At 38.7% G+C, this 19462-nt stretch overlaps 1 protein-coding gene across 29 annotated transcripts in view; it reads left to right on the forward strand.

Moving 5' to 3' along the window:
* The window catches only part of LOC132393410 (type 2 lactosamine alpha-2,3-sialyltransferase-like), a 134264-nt gene that overhangs the window by 72009 nt on the left and 42793 nt on the right, over positions 1-19462 (forward strand). For 24 of the 29 annotated variants that reach the window (XM_059968589.1, XM_059968583.1, XM_059968582.1 and 21 more), the window contains exon 2: positions 4236-4344. In XM_059968589.1, coding sequence (XP_059824572.1) covers positions 4236-4344 — 109 coding nt within the window. Of the gene's footprint in view, positions 1-199; positions 349-688; positions 726-4235; positions 4345-19462 lie in introns of those variants that run through there. The other 5 variants (XM_059968590.1, XM_059968612.1, XM_059968588.1 and 2 more) reach the window with 3 other exon arrangements.

Consider the following 19462-nt stretch of genomic DNA (forward strand, 5'->3'; position numbering starts at 1 on the left):
ATTGACATGAAACTAGATAACGAGTTGAAATTAGACTGTTAAGCTGCAACTGACCATTCCAAATGAAATGTTTCATCACAGCAAATGTTGAGTCACCAGAACCCTTCAAAGTGTAAACAGGAAGAAGGATGCAAGGAAGCGTGTGATTGTATAATCTGAAATCATTAAGGAGGGAACCAGTTGAGTGGATAGACTTAAAACACTTTTTCTGCCAGTATAGAAAGTCCAGGTCCTGTCCGATTGCAGAGATCGGAAAGAGGAAAAAGGTAGAAATAGCTCTGAATTTTCTTTTGATGGAAGTGATGCAAAGTCTGTCTGCAGTAACAAGTCATACTGAGGAATGCAATGGTGAGTGAGTTAATTGTTTGCCTGCCTTGATCTCAATTAAAGGAATGATAAATGTGGAGTTATATAGTAAACTTGCTAACTCTCATCCTTTAAATCTAGAGTGGTGTTTTCTACTTGAGCGCTCTTTTGATTTAAAGCAGTATAATAAAACCAGGAGAGCAGAGTATGTCCCTGTACCAAGTTTGTATTGGAAAAGGAGGGCACTGGTTTGCTGTATTTCTTTGTACAAGAATGGTTATTGTTCAGACCTTGGCTAGCGGTTGCTTTTAAGGCTCAACTTGAAAAGAATCCATTTCTCTCCTGCAGAGAAATCCAATTTATCAATTTATTTATAGCTATCAGAGTTCATGTCACGATGGAACAGTGTATGGTTTCAGGTCAGACACAGACTATGATGCCTAAATGTGTTTTATGTTAAAGATCACCATGTTTAGAAGAAGCAAATCATTGGATAACACCGAATTTTATTTAAGAATATTGACTGCAATTCTTTTGTTTTGACAACTCCAATTTTTTTTTGCATCAGAATCAAAAGCAGGATCTCGACCTAAGATGTTGACCATCCCTTTGATCCGTTGAGCTGTTCCAGCAGGGCATTGTTTGCTTCAGAATTCAGTATCTACAGTCTCTCATGCCTCCACTTGCTCCTCTTACCCTGTTTCAAGTGTTCTCTAAAAGTATTGCCTTCTCTGTTTTATTTCTTCTGTGAATACTTAATTGAGCTTAAGAAAAAAATCTGTCCTGAAGAATAAAGTTTCCTCGAAATAGTATTACTTAACAGGTTCTCTACTTTTACTTTAGTTTGAAGTCATTTGTTTGTATTACCTCCATGAAAAGAAGTTGATCAAGTAACTAATTAATTGGAGAAAAGGAAACAAAATCCTTTAAATACTTGAAGTGGTAGTTTTAAATCCTAGTAACACAACTGGTTTGCATTGATGTTTTATGTTAGTTACATGGATTCTGTAAAATAAGAGAGATTTGTTTTTTTTTGGGGCGCAATATTGAATTAACAGTCACAGCAATACAGTCACAGATTTAAGTTCTACAAAACCTGTACTTTTATGGTAACTTGGTTGAATCTTTTCCAATCATTTCATGGGCACCATATTAAAGTTTATTTTTTTTTAAGAACTGTCATTATTCAAATGATACATTTGCCATAAAGATTACAGCATGTTTATTTGGAAATCATGATTTACAATGGCAAATATCATGGTCATATGTTATTGAGCCCTTTTAAATATTTAGGCTGCCGTAACTCATTATTTATGCATTTGACCTTCATACAGAAGTATGGTAACCTAATTTTCTTAATCATCCATTACATTCTGTAACTAAACCTCCATATTAAGGCTGAAACCAGTTAGGACTGAAGTGTCTGGTTCAGTATCAGAGGGTATAAATACATTTTTTTTCATTCTTTCATTCACTGTATGTGCCTTGTTTTTTTAATTACCAATGTAAACAAGTAGTTTATATGGTGATAGATCAAATGTCTGAGCCATCTGTCTGATAATATGATTTACTGTGTGAAATATTTCAGCATTGAATTTAAATATGTTTTAATCTGATGCATGGCAACTCACTGCTTCCTGGTAACCGTGTTGAGGATATAAACAGCAGAACTAAAATTTTGAAGCTATACACTGCTGTTGAGGAAATATGGCTGCTCATTGCCCATGCACGTCAGCACCATAAGACACAGGAGCAGAAATAGTCCATTTGGCTTATCAAGTCTGCTCCACCTTTCCATCATGGCTGATCCTTTTTCCTCTCAAACCCATTCTCCTGCCTCCTCCCTGTAACCTTTCACGCCCTGAATGATCTGAAACCCGCCTTAAGTACATCCAATGACCTGGCTTCCACTCCCAGCTGTGGTAATAAATTCTGTAGTTTCACCACCCTCTAGCTAAAGAAATTCCTCCTCATCATCCTCCTCCTCCTCTCTGTTCTAAATGGATGTTCCTCTATTCTGGTCCTAGTCTCCCCTCTATGGAAAACATCCTCTCCACATCCATTCTGTTGAAGCCTTTCAACATTCGATAGTTTTTGATGAGATCCCCTCTCATTCTTTTAAATGCCAGTGAGTACAGACTCACATTCATCAAACACTCTCATATGATAACCTGTTCAGTCCTGGAATCTTTCTTGTGGAAGTTCTCTGAGCCCTCTCCAATGTCAGCGCATCCTTTCTTCGATAAGGGGCCCAAAACTGCCCAAGTGAGGCCTCACAAGTGCTTTATGAAGCATAGCATTAATTCCTTGCTTTTATGTTCTAGTCCTTTTGAAGTAGATGCTATTGTTGAATTTGCCTTCCTTACCACTGACTCAACCTTTAGGGAATTGTGCGTGAGAACTTCCAAATCCCTTTGCACTTTATTCCTCTGCAACCATGCCAGAGTCTGTTGATTCTTGAAAGATCATTGCTAATGCCCCCACAATTTCTTCAACCATTTCTTTTAGGTCCCTGGAGTATAGTCCATCTGGTGACCTAACTACCTTCAGACCTCTCAGCTTCCTAAGCACCTTCAATAGCAACTGCAACTGCGCTCACTTCTGCCACTAACACGTTTACTCAGCAGGCATACTGCTATGTATTCCACAATGAAGTTCCTTGACCCCATTACTATTTCTCCTGCGTCATTTTCCAGTGGTCCGGTTTCTACTCTGACCTCTCTTACTCTTTGTATATCTGAAAAAACCTTTGATATCCTCTTTGATATTGTTGGCTAGCTTACCCTCATATTTCATCTTTACCCTCTGCATAGCTTTTTTTAGTTGCCTTCTGTTGGTTTTTAATAGCTCCCTCTTCCCCAAACTTACCACTTTTTTTTTTGCTGTATTATTTGCCCTCTTTTTTGTTGGCTTTGACTTCCCATGGTTGAATCATCCTGATTTTAGAAACCAACTTCTTTGGGATTTATCTATCCTGAACCTTCGGAATTGCTCCCAGAAACTCCAGCTGTTACTGCTCTGCAGTCATCCCTGGTAGTGTTCCATTCCAATCAACTTTGGCCAGCTCCTCTCTCTCATATGCCTCTGTAGTTCTTTTTATTCCACTGTAATACTGGTACAGCTGACTTTAGCTTCTCCCTCTGAAATTGTAGGGTGAATTTGATCGTACTATAAATCATTTGTCTCCCAAAGGTTCCTTTACTGTAAACTCCCTAATCAAAACTGGTTCATTATACAACCCCCAATCCAGAATAGCTGATCCCTGAGTGGGCACAGCCACAAGCTGCGGTAAAGAGCCATTTCATCTGTATTCTACAAATTCTGCCTTGGGATCTTGCACTAACCTTGTTTTCCCAATCTATCTGCATTTTGAAATCCCCCATGACTATCATAACATTGCCCTTTTGACATGCATTTTCTATCTCCCGTTGTAATTTGTAACCCACTGTTTGGGAGTCTGTATATAACTCCTATTGGGGTCTTTTTTACCCTCGCAGATCCTTAACCCTACCCACAACAATTGTACATCATCCAGCCCAATGTCACCTCTTTCTAAGGATTTGATTTATTTTCTTATGAATCAGGCCACCCCATCCCCTCTGCCTGTCCTTACAATACAATGTGTATCCTTGGATGTTAAAGCTCCTAGCTACGATCATCTTTCAGCCGCCACTCAGTGATGCCCACATCATACCTGCCAATCTCCGACTGTGCAACATGACCATCTACCTCGCCCCCCCGTACTGCGTGCATTCAAATGTAACACCTTCTAAGGCATTTTGAGTACGCTGTCCGTTGGTTTCCTTTCTTAATCTCAAACCTTTAAAGTTGATTGTAAAATTAGATTGAAGTATTGGTTTTCCAAGTAATTGATAGTTTTTGGTTTGCTGATTTCCTGATGAGTATTTCTTTTCCCTTTTTCGTTTCAGTTCTTGGAAGCATGAAGAGGTGGCGATACATTAAGTTGATGATGGTGTTTCTGCCGGTTCTATCCCTATTCTTCTATTACGTATTTAATGATAAAATTAAATACGTGTGGTACGTTATTCTACAATGACTTATCAGTGTTATTTATAATGTATGGGTGGGGTACTGCTCCCCTGCTCCTGTATATATTGTCAGTACCAGTTGCATCGTTTTACAAAACTGGCCTAACCCCTATTCTAAACGGTAGCTGCAGCAGTAGGTAAATTGGTCATTGATTATTTCTTTTGAATGTGCAACTTGTGATTCCTTTGTTAAATTACTGACAATAAACAGGTATTACTACTTGGGGTAAATTCCCAAGGAATCTTTGTAAATGTGCCGTGAAATGTTTTGACTTGATCTTCTTGGTTGATGTTTAAAATAACTTTTACTCTACTTTTACAGGGAATGCTTAAAGGTAATTCTATCTTAGTAATGCCCTGTATGAATCAGTTTTATTTGTATCAGGGCAGGTATTGGATCTGTTAGAATTCTGGAGGAACTGTGGCAGTCTGAATTGTTAGACTGAGTAGTTACAGGTTACTAGGCTACAATAGGTTAAACATTGTATCATACAAGTATTTGTTATAGAAGAATTTAGAATACTACAGCACAGTACAGGACCTTCAGCCCTCGATGTTGTACCGACCCATATATTCCTAAAAAAAAGGTACTAAACCCACACTACCCCATAACCCTCTATTTTTCTTTCATTCGTGTGCCTGTCCAAGAGGCTTTTAAATACCCCTGATGTTTTAGCCTCCACCACCATCCCTGGCAAGTCATTTCAGGCACTCACAACCCTCTGTAAAAAAAAAACTTACCCCTAACGTCTTCCCTAAACTTTCCTCCCTTCTACTTTGTACATATGCCCTTTGGTGTTCGCTATTTGTGCCCTGGGAAACAGGTACTGGCTATCCACCCTGTCTATGCCTCTCATAATCTTGTAGATCTTTATCAAATCCCCTCTCATCATTCTACGCTCCAAACAGAAAAGTCCCAGCTCTGCTAACCTTGCTTCATAAGATTTGTTTTCCAATCCAGGCAACATCCTGGTAAATCTCCTCTGCACCCTCTCTATCGCTTCCAAATCCTTCCTATAATAAGGTGACCAGAACTGAACACAATACCCTCAGTGTGGTCTCACCAGAGATTTGCAGAGTTGCAACATGACCTCTGTACTCTTGAACTCAATCTCCCTATTAATGAAGCCTAGCGTCCCATAGGCCGCCTTAACTATCGTATCAACCTGTGCAGCAACCTTGAAGGATTTATGGATTTGTACCCCACGGTCCCTCTGTTCATCCACTCTCTTAAGTAACTGACCATTAACCCTGTATTCAGCCTTCTGGTTTGTCCTTCTGAAATGCATCACCTCACATTTATCCGGATTGAACTCCATCTGCCATGTCCGTTATGTCTGTTGAAAAAAAGAGTGTCACAGATGGTTGCTGTTTACATCTCTCCCTCCTCCCCAACCCCCCCCCCCTCCCCATGCTAGTGCTGAGAAACCACTGCAGGATCTCGCTGGTGCCTTCTGTGACCCTTGAAGCCACTCCCCCCAGTGACGTCTTCATTGTTGGTAGTGACTTCAATTATGCTAACTCAGAAACAGTCCTGCCAAACATGACCAATTTGCAACCAGTTTCTGAACATATTTTATATAATCGCAAGCCCTCGCTGGACATTAGGAGTTTAAAGTACTGCTTGTTGGTGGAGAAACTGAAGGAGCTGGACTTGCAGGTCATTCTGCTGCCTGCATTGGAGACTCTTAAGTTGGTGCTCGAAGGAGATGCATAGTTTATCAGCTGGTTACTTTTCTTGTGATAGCAAGATCCTGTCAGATATGGTTAATGTGGTACGCTGCAAGTCTCATTCATTTATTTGTTGGCAGATGGTGGGGGAGCTTTGTGGCCCCGGTTGTGGTTGTAGGCCTCAAGCTGCACTGTGCCTGTTTGCGGCCTCCCAGGGAGGAGGCTGCAGAATTGGCGTGCTCTCCCAGAGTGTCAGAAGTGGTGTGACGAGGCGTACATGTTGGAGTCAGAGCTGCTCTCCCTTGTTCATGTGTTTGTAGATTGCTACAATATTCATGGTTCCGGGACTTGCACTATATTTTTTTGTGTTGACTGCATTTTACCGTTATCTTGTATGTACTATGTGTGCCTCGTGCTGTGTGTGACTGTTGGTTATGTTTTTCACTTGGTTCCACTGTTACATTTGGCTGCTTTCATGGGTATTCTTGTATGGGTGAATGATAATTAAACGTGAACTTGTCCATTTTTGCTAATCGCTGCATAAGTCATACCAGATAACAGGGCGGTTGGAGCTGGCCAGAAGGTGCCACCCCAGTGCTGCAGGACTGTTTTGTAAGCACGGACTGGAGCATATTCAGGGAGTTGGCTACCTGAAATCATCACATCAGCATTGACGAATATGCAGAATCGGTGATTGGTTACATAAGAAAATGCATTGTGACGTTCCCGTGATTAAAGACTATGCTGCTGGGGCAAAGCAAAAACTATGGCTAACTGTAGAGGTTCATGCATTGCTTAGGGATAGGGCACCTCCTTTTGATCGAGGGATAGGAATATTCTAAAGACAGCAAGCGCTGCGCTCTCCCATGCCATCAGTAAGCCAAATTGTGACTATTCATAGACACCTCTGTAACACCAGGACAACTTGGCACATGTGGCAAAGCATACAAACCACAAGTCCACTGTCCCTGCAGGCTTCAAGACAGCCACCATCATTCCAGTGCTTAAGAGGGGATGACGGTAACTGGCCTGAATGATCCGCGGCACTGACTTCAATAATGATGAAGTGCTTTGAGCTGCTGGTAATGGATTGTATAAAATCTCACGATTCAGCTACACGGGACCTTTTCTAGTTCACCTACCGCTCAGACTGGTCTACTGTTGAAGCATAACCTCGGCCCTCCACTCCATCCTTTCCCGACTAGAAAATGATGCCTCTTATGCCTGGATGTTGCTCATCGACGTCAGCGTGGCATTTAACATGAACATCCTTCAGAGGGTGGTGGGTGAGCTGTCCTCAGCGTACGCCTCTCTGTAACTGAATCCTGGACTTGGCAGTGGAAAGACCCCAGTCAGTCTGAATCCAGCAACATCCCAAGCTGCATTGTGCTGAGCACTGGTGCCCCCCAGACTTGTGTGCTCAGTCTGCTGCTGTTCATCTTGCCGACTGCCAGCTTCAGCTCAAGCCACACATCAAGTTGACCAATGATTCAACAGTGGTTGGCCTCATCAGCCACAATGATGAGTCAGAATACAGAGATGAGGTAGAGAGGCTTGTCAAGTGGTTCAAGGACAAGCCAAAAGAGATTGTGGACTTCAGGAAGGTGTAGGTCGACCATTCTTGATTGCATATCAATGGTTTTGCCATGGAGAGAGTGAAGAGCACACAGTTCCTAGGTGTGCACGAAATGGATGATCTAACTTGAGCCCAGGACATCACCTCATTAGTCAAGAAGGTACAGCAGCGTCTATGTGCTTTCTGAGGGAACAGCCATGCAAAGCTCCCCACCCCCATTCTAACAACTTTCTATAGGATCACCGTGGAAAGTGCTCTGTCTAACTGTGTCATTGTGTGGTACAGAAGTTGCAAGGCATCAGAGTGCAAGACCTCCTTTCTTTTCTTTTTCAATCTTTTTATTATTATTATTAATATCAACATAATAAAATTGATACATAGATAATAGGATTACAAACATACACATTTCAACTGAACATGAAAGAATACATAAGCAATAGTTACAGTATAAATGAGTCTTCCCAAATCATGGGCGATACAAGTAACCAATAAACAAGGCAAACCTAGGTATACCATAATATATATATTTTAAAAAACAGAAAAAAGAAAAAGAAAAAAAAATTATGCAAAAAAACTAATCTAACAATCTAATAACTATTAAGAAAAAAATGAAAAAAGAAAGGGAAAAAGAAAGAATGAAAAAAAAGGGCTGTTTATAATATCTCACAAAAATACAAAATCATCAGTGTCGTCAACTCCGATCCTCTCAACATATGTAAATTCAAAACTGGAAAAACAAATAGGCTTGGAACAGGTTCATATTACATCAAATGAAAATATTGAATAAATGGTCTCCATATCTTTTCAAATTTAATAGAAGTATCAAATACAACACTTATAATTTTTTCTAAATTTAGACATAATATAGTTTGAGAAAACCAATGAAATACGGTAGGAGGATTAATTTCTTTCCAGTTCAACAAAATAGATCTTCTAGCCATTAATGTAAGAAATGCAATCATTCGACATGCAGAAGAGGATAAATGGAGTGAGTCCATCATTGGTAAACCAGAAATTGCAGTAATAGGATGAGGTTGTAAATCAATGTTCAATACCGTGGAAATAGTATCAAAAATGTCTTTCCAATATTTTTTCAAAAGCGGACAAGACCAGAACATATGAGTTAAAGATGCTATCTCAGAATGACATCTGTCACAAATAGGATTTAGCCAATAGACAATAGACAATAGGTGCAGAAGTGGACCATTCGGCCCCTCGAGTCTGCACCGCCATTCTGAGATCATGGCTGATCATTCACTATCAATACCCAGTCCCTGCCTTGTCCCCATATCCCTTGATTCCCCTATCCATCAGATATCTATCTAGCTCCTTCTTGAAAGCATCCAGAGAATTGGCCTCCACCGTCTTCCGAGGCAGTGCATTCCACACCCCCACAACTCTCTGGGAGAAGAAGTTTTTCCTCAACTCTGTTTTAAATAACTGACCTCTTATTCTCAATCCATGCCCTCTGGTACTGGACTCTCCCAACATCTGGAACATATTTCCTGCCTCAATCCTATCAAATCCTTTAATTATCTTAAATGTTTCAATCAGATCCCCTCTCAATCTCAATCAGATCCCCTCTCAATTTATATAGGAATAAAAATGAGCCAATTTATCCTTGGACATATGAGCCCTATGCACAACCTTAAACTATATAAATGAGTGTTAAGCACATATAGATGATGTATTAACTAATTGAAGAATTTTATCCCAATTCTCAATAGGGATAGTAAGGTTAAGTTCTCTTTCCCAATCATTTTTAATCTTATAGAAGGGCTCTGAACATATCTTCATATTTATATTGTAGAGTTTTGATATTAGCCCTTTCTGAGAAGGATTTAGTTCAAACAAATTCTCCAAAATACCTGAAGACACAAGATTTGGAAAAGTTGGAAGTACAGTATTTAAGAAATTCCTAATCTGTAAATAACTAAAGAAATGAAATCTAGGCAAATTATATTTATTAGATAATTGTTCAAAAAACATAAAACAATCATCCAAAAATAAATCGGAAAATCGTAGTAATCCTTTAGTCTTCCAAGCTGAATAAGCTTGGTCTATAATAGAAGGATAAAAAAAGCAATTGGATACAATAGGAATATTTAAAACAAACTGAGTCAACCCAAAAAATTTCTGAAATTGAAACCATATTTCCGTAAGGTATGTTTAACTATCAGATTGTCAATTCGTTTCTGCAATTTAGAAAGAGCAAAGGGAAGAGAAGACCCTAAACTAGAACCCAATGAAAATCCTTGTACAGATTTAATTTCCAGGTTCACCCAATGAGGGCTAAAAGATAAATCCCAATCCTTTAACCAACATATCAAATATCGGATATTGACTGCCCAATAATAAAATCTAAAATTAGGCAATGCCAATCCACCTTCCTTCCTTGCCTTCTGTAAATATTTTTTACCTAATCTAGGATTTTTATTCCGCTATATATATGAGGAAATTTTTGAATCAACATTAGCAAAAAAAAGTTTCGGAATAAAAATTGGTACCGCTTAAAATATATATAAAAACTTGGGTAAAATAACCATCTTAATAGCATTAATCCAACCTATCAGGGATAAAGATACTGTTGACCATTTAGTAAACAAACATTTAATCTGATTGATTAGGGGTAAAAAATTAACCTTAAATAAGTCCTTATAGTTTTTTGTGATTTTAATCCCTAAATAAATAAAAGAGTCATTAACTAATTTAAAAGGTAAATTTCCATAAATTGGAACCTGTCTATTTAAAGGAAACAATTCACTCTTATTAAGATTTAATTTATACCCAGTAAAATTACTAAATTGAGCCAACAATGACTTCTCAGGATCATAAATAAATAATAATAAATCATCTGCACATAATGATAGCTTATATATATCCGTCCCACGATTAATGCCAAAAATGTTCTGTAATTCTCTGATAGCAACTGCCAAGGGTTCTAAAGCAGTATCAAATAATAATGGACTAAGAGGACAGCCTTGTCTAGAACCCCGAAATAAACGAAAAAAGGGAGATCTTTGATTGTTAGTAAGCACCGAGGCTACTGGAGTATGATATATCAGTTTAATCCAGGAAATGAATGTCGGACTAAAATTAAACTTCTCAAGCACAGTAAATAAGTATGGCCATTCAACTCTATCAAATGCTTTCTCCGCATCTAATGAAATGACACATTCTGAAGTGCTATGTGAAGGAGTATAAACAATATTCAATAATCTCCTAATATTGAAAAAAGAATAGTGATTTTTAATAAAAACCAGTTTGATCTTCCGAGATAATTTGAGGTAATACCTTCTCCAGCCTGGATGCCAGTAACTTGGAAAAGATCTTGGAATCTACATTCAATAAGGATATTGGTCTATAGGATGCACAGGCAGTAGGGTCTTTATCTTTCTTCAATATTAAAGAAAGGGAAGCTCTATAAAAAGATTGTGGCAGATTACCCAATCTAATTGCTTCTTCGAAAACCCTGCATAACCAAGGAGAAAGAGTAGTGGAAAAACATTTTAAAAATTCTACTGTATACCCATCTGGACCTGGTGCTTTCCCAGAATTCATAGAGGAAATAACCCCTTTAATTTCTGCATCCGTAATAGGAGCTTCTAATATTGAAAGATCATCTGATGATAATTTTGGAAAATTCAATTTCCCAAGAAAATCATACATGGTATTATAATCATGAGGGAATTCAGAATGATACAGGGAGGTATAAAAATCTTGAAAAGATTTGTTCATCTCATCATGGTTAACTGTTAATTCACCATTCTGCTGACGAATCTTAATAATTTGACGTTTAACCAAAGCATTCTTCAATTGACTAGCTAACAGTTAACTCGATTTATCACTATGTATATAAAAATCAGATCTGGTTTTCATTAATTGATTTTCAATCGAAGTTGTAAGTAATAAACTATGTTCTATTTGAAGTTCAACCCTTTGTTTGTAAAGCTCCTTACAAGGAGTAGTCAAATATTTCTTGTCAATCTCTAATTTTATCAACCAATAAAAGAGTTTCCTTCTTAATGCGTTTTCTCAGACCAACGGAGTAGGAGATAATCTGCCCACGTATATATGCTTTAGAAGTGTCCCAAAGTGTTCCACCAGAAATATCATCCGTGGAATTAGTTGATAAAAAGAAATCGTTCTGTTCCTTCATAAATTTAATAAAATCCGGATCTTGCAGTAAGGTAGAATCAAATCACCATTGTCTAGCACTAGAAGCTGTATCCGTAAATTTAATAGAAAGTTTTAATGGAGCATGGTCAGAGATGGCTATAATATCATAATTACAACCAATTACCGATGGAATAAAACAAGAGTCAATAAAAAAATAATCAATTCTCGAGTAGGAATGATAAACATGTGAGAAAAATGAAAACTCTTTGTCCTTAGAATGCCGAAATCTCCAAATATCAAAAATTCCATTATCAGTCAAAAAAGAGTTGATATAAGTGGCCGACTTATTAGGTAAAGTCTGAGTAGATATAGATTTGTCCAACAAAGGATTTAAATAACAATTAAAGTCACCACACATTATTAACTTATATTCATTTAGATTCGGTAGAGAAGTAAATAAGGACTTCAAAAAATCGGGATAATCCACATTTAGAGCATAAACATTAACCATAGCATCCTTTTTGTTAAAAAGTGAGCCAGTAATGAACAAAAATCTACCATTCGGATCCGAAAAAATATCGTGTTGGACAAATGCAATAGAGGAGTCAATAAAAATTGAAACTCCCTTTACTTTAGCATTTGAATTCGAATGGTACTGTTGATCCCTCCAAAACCTAAAAAAGTATTGATTGCCCTCTTTCTTCACATGAGTTTCTTGTGCAAAAATAATATGTGCATTCAGTCTTTGGAATACTTTGAAAATCTTTTTCCATTTAATCGGATGGTTTAAGCCATTAGTATTCCAAGAGACAAAATTAATGGTCTGAGCCATATTTCTGAAATCAACCCTTTGGTATATAAAGGGTTAACCAAATTATGAACTGATGCACCCGGAAGAGGAACAAAACTAAGGGGCGGACCTGGAAGTGACAACGTCGTGGACATTTTAGTAGTTTTAAAATCAGCCCAAATGAAAAAACTATTAAAAACTGGTATAAAGAGCATAAGATTTAGAAGAAGACCCCCCCCCCCACCCAAGAGGAGAAAAGTTCTCCCCAGGCAGGAAAAGGCTGGGAAAAAAGAGGAATGAAACTAAATCTACCCCCATATCTGCAGAAGGCAACTCCATATATGAAGGATAAAAAAGGTCCACCCAAACTCTAAAGAAGTAATAATCACTATACTAAAACCAAACTTCTTAATATAATTGCTAGTTTAAAAAAAACCAAAAAGAATATAATCTTTAGTAACTTATAAATCGGGTTAAAACCCAAACAAACCAAAAAAAATTAAACTGTGATAAGAAATGCATTATAGGAAGAAGATGAGAGAAAAAAAATGGCGAAATCAAAAAAAGCCAAAAATATTTTAGAGAAGAAACTGCCATCTTAGTAAAAAAAATTCACCTTCGAAGGATTAATAATAATGACCAAAGATAAAGTACAGTGATTAAAGTAAGTAAAATAAAAAGATTAGTACATCAAAAAAAACTTTAACTAGAGTATAACATATAGAGTGAACCTACACCAATAGCCAGAAACAAAATCTGGTTTTGGAAACAAAAACCTTCTTGCAACGATCAAAGTCACTCATTTATTAGAGATGAGAATCCACAGCAGTAGGGAAGTTCTCATTCAAAAAGCTTCTCGCTTCAGATGTAGAAAAGAAAACATGCCATGATGCATTGGGAGGCGAGATTCTGAGCTTCGCAGGGTATAAGAGCACAGGTTTTAGATTTTTCTCATAACATTCGGACATCAGATGTTTAAAAAGAAGCCTTGCCTTCATTACTTCTGGTCTAAAATCCTCCACTAATCGAAAATTGACTTCTTGGAATTTGACCATCCCTACACGCCAAGCCACACAAATAAGTTGCTCTTTAACATGCACATAATGAAATTGGACAATTACAACCGGTGGTTTAGCTGAAGCACTTGGTGATCGACGCATAATTCTGTGAGCGCGATCGAGTAACAGAGGACTGGAAAAACAGAAGGGAACGCATCCTTTAAAAGTTGAGCAAAGTACTTCGAGGGGTCCCCTTGTTCAATACCTTCCGGGAGACCAAGTATGCGTAAGTTCTGTCTTCTGGACTGATTCTCAAAGTCGACACTCTTGGCTTTAAGTGTTTCCATCTGTTTAATCATCGAAGATAATTTCTGCTCCAGTTTTTCAATTATCAAGTCTCGCTTCCGAGCGTCCTCTTGCAAAGTTGCGATTAGAGCTTGCTGCTGGTTAACTACTGAATCCATCTTATCCATATAATCCTGAAAGGCCTTTAAATCTTGTCTGAAAATTTGTCGTCGTTCTTCAAATTTTTCATTTAAAACCTCCAATAAAATTTCATAAGTTAATTCAGTGCACTTAGGATCGGTCTTTTTCTTCTTCCCGTTCCCATTAGAATCTTTCCCAGGTTCTCGCCCTTTAGATCTCAGAGCCATTTCTGTATTCATTTCTTCAAAATTCACAATAAACTCTTAAAGATAAGTCCAAACATTTTTTGGTGTAGGTAAAAGTAAATTAAATAAGGGTGATCATAGGTTAAAAAAAGTAAAGGTTATGGAGTGAATCTGAAACAGTGCTCACTCCATGAGCATCTCCTGCTGACCGCCAAGACCTCCTTTCTCCCTTCCTCCTGTTTGTGACAAATAGACCATAAAACAATAAGATATAGGAGCAGAATTAGGCCATTCACCCATTGAGTCTGCTGCACCATTTGATCAAGGCTTATCCATTTCCCTCTCAACCCCATTCTCCTTCCTTCTCCCTGTAACCTTCCGCACCCTGGCTTATCAAGAATCTATCAACCTTTGCCTTAACTATACCCATTGACCTGGCCTCCACAGCTGTCTGTGGCAGCGAATTCCACAGATTCCTCCTTATCTCCATTCTAAAGGTTTGAAATGGGTGTCCCACAATTCTGAGGTTGTGCCCTCTTTTCCTATAAAGAGGGCACAATAGGAAACATAGGAAACATCACCTCCACATCCACTCTATCTAAACCTTTCAAAATTTAATAGGGTTCATGAGATCCCCCTTCATTCTTCTAAATTCCAGTGAATACAGAGTCATCAAATGCTCCTTATATTGTAAGCCTTTCATTCCCAGAATCATTTTTGTGAACCTCCTTTGAACCCTCTCCAATGTCAGTGCATCATTTCTTTGATAAGAGATCCTCTTTAATATTATTGGCTAGCTTACTTTTGTATTCCATCTTTACCTTCTTAATAACTTTTTAGTTGCCTTTTGTTGGTTTTTAAAAGCTTCCTAATCTTCTAACTTCCCTTTAGTTTTTGCTCTATTATATGCCCTCTCTTTGGCTTTTATGTTGGCTTTGACTTCTCTTGTTAGCCATAGTTGTGTCATCGTGCCTTTTAGAATACTTCTTCCTCTTTGGGATGTATATATCCTTTGCTCCTGGATGGCTTTCTGAAATTCCAGCCATTGCTGTTTTGCCGTCATCCCTGCCAGTGTTCTTTTCCAATCAATTCCAATCAATCCTCTCTCTCGCCTCTGTAATCCCTTTACTCCATTGTAATATTGATACATTTGACTTTAGTCTCTCCTCAAATTTCAGGGTGAATTCAATCGTATTATGATCACTGTCCCTTAGGGTTCTTTTACTGTAAGCTCTCGAATCAATTCCATTTCATTGGACAACACCCAATCCAAAATAGCCGATCCCCTGGTGTGCTCAACCATGAACTGGTCTAAAAAGCCATCTCGTAGGCATTCTAAAAAATTCCTCCTCTTGGAATCCAGCACCAACCTGATTTTCCCAACCTACCTGCCTATTGAAATCCTCCCTGACTATTGTAACATTGCCCTTTAGGCAAGTATTTTCGAACTCCTGTTGTAATTTGTAGACCACACATCCTTACTATTGTTTGGAGGTCTGTATGTAACTTCCATCAGGTCCTTTTTACCCTTGCAGTTCCTTACCTTTATCCACAACGATTCAACACCTTAGAACCCATGATTCGATTTCAGTTTTTACTAACAGAGCAACGCCACCCTCTCTGACGGCCTGCTTGTCCTTTCAATACTCGTCCATTAAACTCCCAGTTATATTGTTATTTTAGCTATGATTCAGTGATGCCAATCTGTAACTGTGTTACAAGTTCAGCTACCTTAATCCATATTCCATGTGCATTCAAATCTAACACCTTCAGTCCTGTATTAACCCTTTTTGCTTTTGTCTGCCTTTTACGTTGCAACTCATCCTGTTGACTGCAATTTTGCCCTGTCATCAGCCTCTCCTTGCTTGGAGTCTTACTACACATTGCTTCTGTAAGCTAACCAATTACCTCATCTTCAGCACTGTCGGGTTGTGTCATCCTGCCTTTAGAATACTTTAGGATGTAGCTTTCTGCTTTCCACTTCAGCTTTCTAAATTGTTCTCAGAAACTCCAGCCATTGCTGATCTATTGTCATTCCTGCTTATGTCCCCTTCTCATCAGCTTTGGCTAGCTCCTCTCTCTCTCTCATGCTTCTGTTATTCCACTGTAATACCGATACATCTGAGTTTAGCTTCTCCTTCTCAGTTTGCATGGTGAATTCTATCATATTATGGTCATTACCTCCTGAGTGTTCCTTTACTTTAAGCTCCCTAATCAAATCTGGTTCATTACACAACACTCCATCCAGAATAACTGATCCCCTAGTGGGTTTAAACACAAGCTGCTCTAAAAATCCATCTCGTATCCTTCCTACAAACTCTCTTGGGATCCAAAATCAGCACCAACTAATTTTCCAAATCTACCTGTATATTGAAATCCGCTGTGACCATTGTAGCATTGCCCTTTTGACATGCATTTTCAGTCGTCTGTTATAATTTGTAGCCCACATCCTGGCCACCTCCAGCCCACAGTGGCCTGAATATAACTCACATCAGGGTATTTTTACCCTTTCAGTTCCTTAATACTACCTACAACAATTCTACATCTTCCAATCCTATATCATCTCTTAACATCAGAACCACCCCACACCCTCTGTCCATTTGATACCATATGTATCCTTGGATGTTAAGCTCCCAGCTATAATCTCTATCGGGAGCATTGTAGACTAAGGGCCTGAAGCATTTTTGAGATCCCTACCACCCATCCCACAATCTCTTAGACCCATTACCTTCAGGAAGGAGGTACTTGAGCATCAGGACTAAGATTGCCAGACTGGGTAACAACTTCTTCGCTCAGGTTGCGAGACAAACGAGTACCCTGCCACCACAGAGGCCTCATCTCTAGGACAGTGAGCTGTTTACTGTACCATTTAATGTTTACTGTTTATCTGTGCTGAACACGACATGCATTTTTGAATTATATTTCATTAAACTTATTTAAGGTAATATTTTGTTATGTTCTGTGTGATGTTTTGTGGGTGTACAGTGTTCCTGAGGAATGTTGTATATATGTACATATTGTATCTATGTGGTCAAAGAACACTGAGGCTGTCTACAAGAAGGGTCAGAGCTGTCTCTATTTCCTGAGGAGACTGAGGTCCTTTAACATCTGCCAGACGATGCTGAGGATGTTTTACAAGGCTGTGGTGGCCAGTGCTATCATGTTTGCTGTTGTGTGCTGGGGCAGCAGGCTGAGGGTAGCAGACACCAACAGAATCAACAAACTCATTCATAAGGCCAGTGATGTTGTAGGGGTGGAACTGGACTCTCTGACGGTGGTGTCTGAAAAGAGGATGCTGTCCAAGTTGTGTGCCATCTAGGACAATGACTCCCATCCACTCCTTAATGTACTGGTTAGGCACAGGAGTACATTCAGCCAGAGACTCATTCCACCGAGATGTAACACTGAGCGTCATAGGAAGTTATTCCTACCTGTGGCCATCAAACTTTACAACTCCTCCCTCGGAGTGTCAGACACCCTGAGCCAATAGACTGATCCCGGACTTATTTCCACTTGGCATGATTAACTTATTATTTAATTATTTATGGTTTTATATTGCTATATTTCTACATTATTCTTGGTTGGTGCGGTTGTAACGAAACCCAATTTCTCTCGGGATCAATAAAGTATGTCTGTCTGTCTGTCAACTGACATGACAATCAGCAAAATGTTATTTCTAACTCTCTATTATGTTTTGTTCCAGTGTAGACACTATAATAAAATCTTCTAAGTCTGAAGTTGTTTTCTTTCCTTGCACTAAGTAATACAACTTTTTGGACAGCTTTGGAGAACTTGTATCTCCCATTTTCAATACTGCTGTTTAACCTCACCACTCCTTTTGATTTTTCTGCTGAATAACCCCCTGTGCTGCTGTTCTGGCTCCAGGCGCACAGTTTGTTTTAGATTAGCCTCATTTCCTGTACATGTGCTGTTTTTATATCATTTCCTGTCTGGGTTAACTTGGATTTCACTTTGTAGCATACTCACAGTGGAAGGTTATCTATCTACATCCTCGCTGTATTTGTCCTTGAACCAGCAATATCTATTTGTCTGAAGGAAGTATAATATGTTTATTGTTTATTATAATTAAGGTATTATTGCAGCTGGAGTTTATATGTAATGTGTAATCTTGGCACGAAGCTCCCAGCTATAATCTTCTTTCAGCCATGATTCAGTGAAACCTACAACATCATATATGCTAATCTGCAACCGTGCTATAAGTTCATCTACCTTATTCCGTATACTTCACACATTCAAATATAACACCTTTAGTCCTGGATTCTCCTTTTTTTTATTTTTGCCTGCCTTTTACATTGCAACTCATCCTGCTGACTGCTATTTTGTTTTATCATCAGCCTCTCTTCATTACACTTTGCCTCTGTTTGTAAACTAGCTACCTCATCTTCAGTGCTATCATCTGCCCTTGTTATGAAATAAATGCAGCTCAGGACTCTGGTTGCATCATACTTATGATTTCTAACTTTTCCTGAAGTCTTATCAACATCTGCCTCCACAACGTCTCCACTAACTGTTCTGGCACTCTGGTTCCCATTACCTGCAACTCTAGTTTAAGCCCCCACCATGCAGCATTAACAACCCATCCCACTAGGATATTAGTCCTCCTCCAGTTCAGGTGCAAACCATCCCTTCTGTACAGGTCATACCTTGCCTAGAAGAGAGCCCAATAATCCAAAAATTTCATTCATTCCCTCCCTCCAACACCAACTCCTTTGCTAGGATTAAACTGTATAATCCTCCTAGTTTTGGCCTCACTAGCATGAGGCATGGGTAGCAATCCTGAGATGGAGATCCTGCCCTTTAACTTAGCACTTAACTCCCTTCACTCCCAGTGGAGACTCTCGTCACTCATCCTACCCATATTATTGGTACCTACATAGACCATGACTTCTGGCTGCTCACCCTCCCAGTTAAAAATGCTGTGGACTTGATCCAAAATATCCTAGACTCTGGTACCTGAGAGGCAATGTACCACCTGGGAATCTCGTTCTCGCCCACAGAATCTCCTGTTAGTTCCCCTAACTAATGAATTCTCTAACACCACAGTGCGCCTCTTCTTTCCTCTTCCCTTTTTTTATTAATTTTTTTATGCATTTCTACAAAACAACTACAAAAAAAACCCCATCAACAAAAGGAAGATCAATACAGTGCAGAACAAGTGTATCTAATATATAATTCATAACAATAAGGAAAAAGCACCCAAAATAAAATCATATAAAGTTAGTATCCTCCCCACCCTCCCACTATGAAACTGCAGGCCAACCATTACAATATGTAAAAAAAAGTCGGAGTGTTCAACCCCACAGAGCTGTAAATATATATTT

The sequence above is a fragment of the Hypanus sabinus genome, chromosome 4 (genome assembly GCF_030144855.1).
Source record: "Hypanus sabinus isolate sHypSab1 chromosome 4, sHypSab1.hap1, whole genome shotgun sequence".
NCBI lineage: Eukaryota > Metazoa > Chordata > Chondrichthyes > Myliobatiformes > Dasyatidae > Hypanus > Hypanus sabinus.